This window comes from Nerophis ophidion, linkage group LG23 (assembly GCF_033978795.1).
Source record: "Nerophis ophidion isolate RoL-2023_Sa linkage group LG23, RoL_Noph_v1.0, whole genome shotgun sequence".
Lineage (NCBI taxonomy): Eukaryota > Metazoa > Chordata > Actinopteri > Syngnathiformes > Syngnathidae > Nerophis > Nerophis ophidion.
The window spans coordinates 8,586,281-8,597,140 of NC_084633.1; the positions used below are offsets into that span (position 1 = coordinate 8,586,281).

A 10,860-nucleotide genomic window follows, 5' to 3' on the forward strand; every position below is an offset into this window, starting at 1 on the left:
TTAATAACAATTATCCATCATATTTTATTTTCATTTTGCATTTCCTATGTTGTTTATTCGAAGTGTACACAAAACTAGGTCAAATGTTGTGAAAGAAAAGGTAATATAGAAAAAAAACAACACGTTTTTTTTAATTGGCAGTTAGTGTTTCCGCTACTATGGTAATTCAGCACGGAGCAGCGTAATTATGTAACAACATGGCAGCTCATCGCGTGATTTGACCGGTGTAAAGCTAACTTTAGGAGACAGTGTTTCCTATTAAGACCCTTTCAAAATAAATGCAGCACAGACGAGAGATAACCCCGGTGCTTCTCCTTTTCCGAGCCTTTACCTTGCTTCTTTCGGGCGACTTGACACATCAGGCGTTCGGTGTGTTGCCCGGTGAAAGGAGGACGGGCGGGAGGCGTTGACGCAGGGTAGGTTTGCCGCTGTAACGCAACCTGCCTCCGGATATACTCCGCCTCACACGAGACTGTCACGACCCCACGATAGTGGGGCGAAGGGGCTTTTAAGGTGGAGCATTTCAAACATGATCAAAAACGGACACCACAACCACCTCAGGCACCCCCACCAGGTTATCACACTGGCCGGTAAGGACGCGGGCTCGACACCCGGAGCTACAGCGTGTAGTCCGGAGAAGAGGAGGCGAAGGGTCCGGGTGTGGTGTGATGGTTGGTGAGTATCTTACAGGGTACTTGACTTGTTTATAATCATTTTTTTACGTTGACATGTCGTTACATGAAAGACTGAAAGGGGGACACAAAAAAAAAAAAGGCCTGGTGCAGTCTCTTTAACTGTACCTCACTGGCCACTTCATTAGGCACACCTGCACAACCAATTCCAACATCTGTGCTTCATTGGCATTCTGTGTGTTGCACATCATGCCTTTCAGCTGTTCCTAATCATTTGTCCTCTCGTGTCGGTGGACAAAATATTAGGAACCCCTCCAACCCTCTGCAGTGCTCTTGTATTAATATACTGTATACGTATGTGTAGATATTTATATATATATACAGTATACCCTATTTCCTTGAATTGCCGCCGGGGCGCTAATTAATTTAAAACTTCTTCTCACTCTTGCGCTTACCAAAGGCATGCGGTAAAGGTAAGCATGCGCTAATTATTTTAAAACCTCTTCTCACTCCGGCACTTACCAAAGGCATGCAGTAAAAAAATTAGTGCGATGTAAGCTTGGACCTTAAGGGCCTACTGAAACCCACTACTACCCACCACGCAGTCTGATAGTTTATATATCAATGATGAAATATTAACATTGCAACACATGCCAATACGACCTTTTTAGTTTACTAAATTACAATTTTAAATTTCCCGGGAGTTACATCTTGAAAACGTCGTGTAATGATGACGTGTACGCAAGACGTCACGGGTTTTAAGGAAATATGAGCGCTGCACACACAGCTAAAAGTCGTCTGCTTTAACGGCATAATTACACAGTATTTTGGACAATTGTGTTGCTGAATCTTTTGCAATTTGTTCAATTAATAATGGAGAAGTCACAGTAGAAAGATGGAGTTGGGAAGCTTTAGCCTTTAGCCACACAAACACACGGTGATTCCTTGTTTAAAATTCCTGGAGGTGAAACTTTCTTATGGATCACAGCGCGGTCAAGCCAACATGGATCCCGACCAAATGTCAACCAGCAGGTTTCGGTGAGAAAATTGTGGTATTAAAGTCTGTTCTTACCGGAAAAAAAGCTGAGCTTGTGCCGTCCATAGCTGCCGTCGACTCCCCTGAGACACTGCGCGTCAAGACACCCGTGGAGACACCCTTCCGACTATCAGGTACTATTTAACTCACTAAAACACTAGCAACACAATAGAAAGATAAGGGATTTCCCAGAATTAACCTAGTAAATATGTCTAAAAACATCGGAATCCGTCCCAATGCAATTGCGTTTTCTTTTTTCTAGTCCGTAGCTATCAATATCCTCAAACACAAATCTTTCATCCTCGCTCAAATTAATGGGGAAATTGTCGTTTTCTCGGTCCGAATAGCACTTTTTGTTGGAGCCTCCCATTAAAAACAATGTGAATATGTGAGGAGCCCCCACACGTGTGACGTCATCATCTGCGACTTCCGGTAGAGGCAGGGCATTTCTCTCAACACCGAAAGTTGCAAACTTTATCGTGGATGTTCTCTACTAAATCCTTTCAGCAAAAATATGGCAATATCGCAAAATGATCAAGTATGACACATAGAATGGACCTGCTATCCCCGTTTAAATAAGAAAATCTCATTTCGGTAGGCCTTTAAATCTTACTGAATAGCTCTTAATCTTCTTCCCTTTATGCGATTTCAAATTACCGGTATTGAAATCAGCCTCCTCCATTTTGAAAATGATGACAGGGGAAGTGTCACGAGTTTAACCAGGCGGTAATACTAAGCATGCGCTAATTATTTTGCGAAGCGAGTTTGACCCGGCAGTAATTCAAGGCAGGCGCATACTATATGCCCTGCGGCAACTCAAGGAAATACGGTGTATTTATACTATACACTTCAGAAGTATGTGTACTTATATAGATATTAAAGGCCTACCGAAATGAGATTTTCTTATTTAAACGGGGATAGCAGGTCCATTCTGTGTGTCATACTTGATAATTTTGCGATATTGCCATATTTTTGCTGAAAGGATTTAGTAGAGAACGTCTGCGATAAAGTTCGCAACTTTTGGTCGCTAATAAAAAAGCCTTTCCTGTACCGGAATTAGCAGACGATGTGCGCGTGACGTCACTGGTTGTAGGGCTCCTCACATCCCCACATTGTTTATAATCATGGCAACCAGCAGCAAGAGCGATTCGGAACGAGAAAGCGACGATTTCCCCATTAATTTGAGCGAGGGTGAAAGATTCGTGCATGAGGAAAGTTAGAGTGAAGCACTAAAAAAAAAAGAAAAAGCGACGACTCCAGGCGACCGCAGTGGGAGCAATTCAGATGTTATTGGACACATTTAACAGGATCATTTTGGAAAATCCCTTATCTGCTTATTGTGTTAATAGTGTTTTAGTGAGATTATAAAGTCAAACCTGAAAGTCGGAGGGCTGCGGTACCGCCAGTGTCTATGAGAGAAGCCAATGGAGGAGCCAAGATCACAGCTGCCTTTTTGACAGCTGCAGGATGAGGTCGCATAATCCGCTCAAGTGTCCGGTAAGAGCCGACTTAATATCACACTTTTCCCATCCAAAAACTTGCTGGTTGACGTAGAGAAACATGTTCGCTTGACCGCTCTGTGTTAAAGCTTCACAACAAACAAAGAAACACCGGCTGTGTCTCGGTTGCTAAAGGCAGCTGCAATCCACCGCTTTCCACCAACAGCATTATACTTTATATTCTCCATTATTAATTGAACAAATTGCAAAAGATTCAGCAACACAGATGTCCAAAATACTGTGTAATTAAGCGATAAAAACAGACTACTTGTAGCCGTGAGTGGTGGTGGGAGAACATGTCCCCTCCAACTAATAATGTCACAAGCACACGTCAACATAATTCCGCGACGTTTTCAACAGGATACCTCGCGGAAAATCAAAAATTGCAATTTAGTAAACTAAACCGGCCGTATTGGCATGTGTTGCAATGTTAAGATTTCATCATTGATATATAAACTATCAGACTGCGTGGGCGGTAGTAGTGGGTTTCAGTAGGCCTTTAATATACCATATACGTATATATGTGTATACATTTATTTATATACAGTTTATATTTATTCTATACAGTTCAGAAGTATGTGTACTTATGTAGATATTAAAGGCCTACTGAAATGAGATTTTCTTATTCAAACGGGGATAGCAGGTCCATTCTATGTGTCATACTTGATCATTTCGCGATATTGCCATATTTTTGCTGAAAGGATTTAGTAGAGAACATCGACAATAAAGTTCGCAACTTTTGGTCGCTAATAAAAAGGCCTTGCCTGTACCCATACTTGCCAACCTTGAGACCTCCGATTTCGGGAGGCGTGGTTGGGGGCGTGTTTGGGGCGGGGCCGTGGTGAAGAGGGGAAGAGTATAATTCACCAACTCGAGTATTTCATATATATATATATATATATATACATATATATATATATATATATATATATATATATATATATATATATATATATATATATATGAAATACTCGATATATGATATGTATACACATATCATATACGTATATGGTAATATGAAATACTTCACGGTGGCAGAGGGGTTAGTGCGTCTGCCTCACAATAAGAAGGTCCTGCAGTCCTGGGTCCAAATCCAGGCTCGGGATCTTTCTGTGTGGAGTTTGCATGTTCTCCCCGTGAATGCGTGGGTTCCCTCCGGGTACTCCGGCTTCCTCCCACCTCCAAAGACATGCACCTGGGGATAGGTTGATTGGCAACACTAAATTGGCCCTAGTGTGTGAATGTGAGTGTGAATGTTGTCTGTCTATCTGTGTTGGCCCTGTGATAAGGTGGCGACTTGTCCAGGGTGTACCCGGCCTTCCGCCCGATTGTAGCTGAGATAGGCGCCAGCGCCCCCCGCGACCCCAAAAGGGAATAAGCGGTAGACAATGGATGGATGGATATATATGAAATACTTGACTTTCAGTGAATTCTAGCTAAATGTATTTATTTTATTGTATATTTAAATAAAAGAAATAATGGAAATTCAGACGGCACCTATCAAATACACAGTAATAAAAACACAGTTGTTCTACTAATTGTACTGGGCTTGCTGGTTACTAAAAAAAAAAACAACACTTACCTTTCACTATTTGAGTAACCTTTGTTATGCCATTTGCGTACTGGCGAGAGTCACTTGCCGTCAGGTGCGCAACACCACGTAAATCGTTGGCCAATCAAAAAGCAACCCTATAATGCTATAGCCAACATTCACCAGGAGATGGCAACAGACAACATAGAATCACTCTATTACAGACGGCGTCGCCATGGCTGTAACGTTGTCGTTCTTCTGCTTCGTCTCCTTGTGTGTGCAGTTTTTTATTAAAATCCGTAGATGTTGTAACGTGATTGAGCAGGCAAGCTGTTGTTATAGTGGGAAAGCGGACGTGAAAACAGGCTGTCCCCACTCAAGTCCGCATGGAGCTGGAGGGGGCGTGGCCTTCAGCTCCGCTGAATTTCAGGAGATTTTCGGGAGAGGCGCTGAATTTCGGGAGGGTTGGCAAGTATGCCTGTACCGGAAGTAGCAGACGATGTGCGCGTGACGTCACTGGTTGTAGGGATCCTCACGTTGTGTATAATCCTAGCCACCAGCAGCAAGAGCGATTCGGACCGAGAAAGTTACGATTTCCCCATTAATTTGAGCGAGGATGAAAGATTTGTGGATGAGGATAGTGAGAGTGAAGGACTAGAAGACAAAAAAAAAAGACGAGGGCAGTGGGAGCAATTAAGATGTTATTAGACACATTTACAAGGATAATTCTGGAAAATCCCTTATCTGCTTATTGTGTTACTAGTTTTTAGTGAGATTATATAGTCATACCTGAAAGTCGGAGGGGTGTGGTGACTGCCAGTGTCTCTGAAGGAAGCCATGGAGGAGCCAAGAATGTCGCAGCTGCCTCTTTGACAGCTGCAGGAAGAACGACACAAGCTCCGCTCATGTTTACGGTAAGAGCCGACTTATTACCACAATTTTCTCATTAAAACCTGCTGGTTGACATGTGGTAGAGAAACATGTTCGCTTGACCGCTCTGTTCCATATTAGTGCTTCACAACAAACAAAGAAACGCCGGCTGTGTTTGTGTTGCTAAAGGCAGCTGCAAAACACCGCTTTCCACCAACAGCTCTCTTCTTTGTTGTCTCCATTATTAATTGAACAAATTGCAAACGATTCAGCAACACAGATGTCCAGAATACTGTGTAATTATGGGATTAAATCGGACGACTTTTAGCCGTGAGTGGTTCTGGAATAAAATGTCCTCTACAACCAATAATGTCACAAGCACGCGTCAACATAAGCGTCATCATTCCGCAACCTTTTCAACAGGACACTTCGCGGGAAATTTAAAAATGCAATTTAGTAAACTAAACCGGCCGTATTGGCATGTGTTGCAATGTTAATATTTCATCATTGATATATAAACTATCAGACTGCGTGGTCGGTAATAGTGGGTTTCAGTAGGCCTTTAATATACTATATACGTATATGATATGTGTATATATTTATATACAGTATCTATTTATATTATACAGTTCAGAAGTACATGTACTTATATAGATATTAAATATAAATGTAATGAAATTAAACAAATAAATTTGATATTGAAATCACTACACTAACTTCAGTAGTTTTTCTAAATTATTATTTACTGCAACTGTGTGTTCTAAGTTGTAAGCAGACTTTGAATCACATTTATTTACTATTTAGAATGCATTAAAAAGAGAAAAACATATATATGTTTTCTCATCTTACATAAGGATTATGAAAAATAGGCAAAATTCCAAAAATAATGCAGTTCCCCTTCAAAGCAAGCTATAACAGATTGAACAACAAGACATACCTTCAACTACTTCAACTTTAGCAAACCCCCCACCATTTCAGACCCTGACGACAATGGGAACTTTTCCACCGCAGGAACTTTCCCACTAAATAAAGTTCCCCCTGTGTTTCCACCGGGTAGAATTAGCTCTTCAGGAACCTTTCGGACTTTCTCCTATCTAGGTGGGACTTGTCCAAGGTTGAACACAGTTAGGGGCGTTCCTAAAACATGTTTTTCAAACAAATAAACCGCCATTTAAATATACGCGGCAGCTTATTTCTTTCTTATTTCTTGTGTATTTTTATCACAACAAACTTAACAGAGAGAAAGAAGAACGGAAGGAGCTTTCGAAATGCAGAAACATTTGTGGGGCATCTTTGTGCTGAAAAACGCCGATCCGTGGAACTATTATGGAGTGTTTTTACTCAGCCGTAGTTTTTAAACTATATGCAGTTTATTGTTGTTTATTAGTTTTTGCAAACTTAATTTCATAAGAAGTGGACAGACTCTTTTAAACGTATTTACGGAGTAGTGCAAGCCTGAACTCGAAGCAGCGACCCCAGCTGCTTACTACTCGGACTTTGTTAGATAAATGTGGAAACAAAGGAGGCAGCACACGAGTGGAACAAAGGTAAATAACATCAAATATCAACTATTTACTTCATTACATTACAAGCAGCACAGGGGTTAGTGCGTGTGCCTCACAATTCAGAGGTGCTGGGTTCGGTCCCCGGGCTCGGGGTCTTTATGTATGGAGTTTGCATGTTCTCCCCGTGGCTTTGGGTACTCCACCTTCCACCTTCAAAGAATTGCACCTGGGTAAAGGTTGATTGGCAACAATAAATTGGCCCTAGTGTGTGAATGTTGTCTGTCTGTTTGTATAGGCCCTGCAATGAGGTGGAGACTTGTCCAGGGTGTACACTCCCTTTCGCCCGAGTGCAGCTGGGATAGGCTACAGTACCCCCGCGTCCCTGCACGAGACAAGCGGTAAAAATTGGATGGATAGACTTTATTACATGTCGTAAGAGTAGTCAGTCATACTCCATTTGTGTAATTATTAGCCTCAACCCAAGTGAACAGACATACTTGCCAACCCTCCCGATTTTACCGGTAGACTCCCGAATTTCATTGCCCCTTCCAAAAATTCTCCCGATTTCCACCCGGACAACAAAATTGGGGGCGTGCCTTAAAGGCATTGCCTTTAGCGTCCTCTATAACCTGTCGTCACGTCCGCTTTTCCTCCATACCAACAGCGTGCCGATCCAGTCACATAATGTATGCATTTTTTACACACACATGAGTGAATGCAAGGCATGCTTGGTCAACAGCCATACAGCTCACACTGAGGGTGGGCATACAAACAACTTTAACACTGTAACAAATATGCGCCACACTGTGAACCCACACCAAACAAGAATGACAAACACATTTCGGCAGAACATCTGCACTGTAACAACATAAACACAACAGAACAAATACCCAGAAACCCTTGCAGCACTAACTCTTTTGGGACGCTACAATATACACCCCCCCCGCCCCCCCCCATCCCGCCACGCCCCCCACCACCCATCTCCCAAATTCGGAGGTCTCAAGGTTGGCAAGTGTGTGAACAGAATGATAACGCTGAGGCTGACGTGTCGACGTGAGATAAACCCTGACATTTATTATTTATAAATTGTTATTTACAGCTGAAATGGACCAAAAATAATTGCCTGACCCTCATGAATTCATCATTTATCGGGAGGACGACTTTCTGACTGTTGGACATTGCGGGCAAAAGCCTGACTTTTTATAATCAATTCGGTACACTTTATTTTTAGGTCATCTGTCCATCCATTCTCATATCGTTTTGCCTATGATTGTTTTGTATTTAAATTAATTACTTTTTTGTAAAATAACCGTGACCTAATATTGTCTGTTTATTTACATGGTATTCGATTAGCTCTCGTGTGTGAATGTTGTCTATCTATCTGTGGTCCTGTGATGATGTGGCGACTTATCCAGGCTGTACCCCGCCTTCTGCCCAAGTGCAGCTGGGATAGGCTCCAGCGCCCACTGCGACCTCAAGAGGGACAAACGGTAGAAAAAGGATGGCTAAATGGATGGATAGCATAGAGATATACTATACCACTCCTCCAAACATCATCAGGTTGAGTTGTAAAATACGCTGAACTAGGGCTGGGCGATATATCGATATAAACGATATATCGCGGGTTTGTCTCTGGGCGATATAGAAAATGACTGTATCGTAATATTCGATTATATGTTCTCACGCAGTTGCTTTTAGCTGCGGGCATTACACTACAGGCGTTTCTCACTCCTTCTCGTCTCCCCTTCTCACAGAAACGTAAAACAAGCCCCCGCCTTCTTACATACGTCACGTACTGTCGCGCGTGTTGCGTCATACGCTCTCGCCGAGCAGAGAGGTAGCAACATGGCTAACGTTAGCTGAGGCAGGTGGTGCAAGCGGAGCCGAGCGAGTGACATTACAAGAGAGAGGAGGTGCAAAACTGATCACAAATGGAGGAACAACAATTAATGCCCCCAAAAAACAGCAGGGGGTCCATCACCTGGCGGTGGTTTGGTTTCAAGCGGGAAGATATTCAGCAGACAACAGCAATATGCAAAGTATGCAGCAGAAGTGTTACTACAAAAAGGTAGCAGCACTACTAATTTGTTCTTTCATGTAAAAAGTCACCCGCGAGAGAATGAAGAGTATTTAATAAATACAGTTTTGGTCAATTGACTCAGTTGTGATTTCCCTCTCCGCATGAAAGTTTAAAAGTAGCATATATGAATGCAGTATGAAGAAGAATGTTTTAATGTAGACACATGTAATCATCATACTGCTGTGATTATATGCATCAAGTGTTCATTCAAGGCTAGCGAAAAATATCAAGATATATATCGTATATCGCAATATGGCATAAAAATATTACGATATTAATAAAAACCAATATCGCCCAGCCCTACGCTGAACTATGAAATGCGGTGGAAAAAAACCACACACTTTTAGAGGAACCTATAGATCCAGGAACCATAGGTTGCAGGAAACAAAAGTTTCTGAACTTTTGGTGGAAAAGGCCCTAATGCAATATAAATTATAAAGGATAAAACATTGAATATTTGGAGTATGTGAAAGTTATACTCCTACCTTCTGTCTTTCCTTGACGACCTTAAAGTTTTGGAATCACATCACCCGTCATGCTCTGTAATTGATGTATATGTGTGTAATTTAAAATTATACATCCATCATTTATAATGTCCACAAAGTTCAATGAGCTGCGGGTGTGTTATGTGCGACCGTATGTTGACTTTATTTGTTGGTTATAGTTCATTTACACCATTAGTGGGAAAAGTTGTTTGGATTCGGTCATATAATTGATGCTGTGCTCAACTCTCTCTCAAATGAAATGTGTGGTCATTGGCCATCGATTCTATCTTTGTCCTCAAGAGGGTGGTAATATCGCCCCAATTAATTTCACAGGGGACTAAATTTAGGCCAAAACACGGCGTGTGCCAATTTTCTTGTTAAACTTGTGATGTCTCGCACCAAAGACTCTGGCGGGCTACATTAGGCCCGCCGGCCGTAGTTTGGACATCCCTGATCTAATCACTGTACTACCGACCATACACAGATACTACACTTGTTATCATTAGGTCAATATTTGCATTAAGCCGCCAACCCCTGTTTACGTTCACCGGCTTAGCATCAGCCATGCTTTTTTTGTATCCTGCGGTGTGTAAGTGAAGCATGTTTAGCGATTCTTCGTCCTCCAGTGATAATAATCCTTGTAATAAACACCGTTTATTTGCTGCCATGGAGGCGAGGATTGGTGATTTAGAAGCTGCACTGTGGAAGCTCGCTAACAATGACGCTGTGTGTTGAAGACGCCGTTGTTCCCTTTTCGCTGTCAAATCTGCGGCGCGCAGCTAAAATGTGTCATCAACATGCATTATTACGATATACCAATAGCATTAAAAGCTCTATCTTCGGCCAAATTTATTTAATTTATATTGACTCTCACATTATTGACCGTATCCACTCGGCATTCATTGCGCCGGTCTCCCTTCCAAGGTTTCTCGTTCTTTTTTCTGGCCCCGATGTGGGATCATGTTGTTGTGGATTGTGCTGCCCCTTGAGACATTTGTGATTAAGGGCTATATAAGTAAACTTTGATTTTTTGATTGATTGACAAAGTTACATGTTGTTGTGGCTTGTGCAGCCCTTTAAGACATTTGTGATTAAGGGCTGTATAAGTAAACTTTGATTGATTGATTGATTGATTGATTGATTGATTGATTGATTGATTGACAAAGTTACATGTTGTTGTGGCTTGTGCAGCCCTTTGAGACATTTGTGATTAAGGGCTATA

General features: G+C 41.9%; 1 protein-coding gene across 3 annotated transcripts in view; it reads left to right on the forward strand.

The window, feature by feature from the left end:
* Positions 1-353: 353 nt before the first annotated feature.
* The window catches only part of LOC133541796 (ethanolamine-phosphate cytidylyltransferase-like), a 61,715-nt gene continuing 51,208 nt past the window's right edge, over positions 354-10,860 (forward strand). The window contains exons 1-2 of one of the 3 annotated variants that reach the window (XM_061885390.1): positions 526-675; positions 7,369-7,471. In XM_061885390.1, coding sequence (XP_061741374.1) covers positions 669-675; positions 7,369-7,471 — 110 coding nt within the window. In that variant the 5' untranslated portion in view covers positions 526-668. Of the gene's footprint in view, positions 676-7,368; positions 7,472-10,860 lie in introns of all 3 variants that reach the window. The other 2 variants (XM_061885389.1, XM_061885393.1) reach the window with 2 other exon arrangements.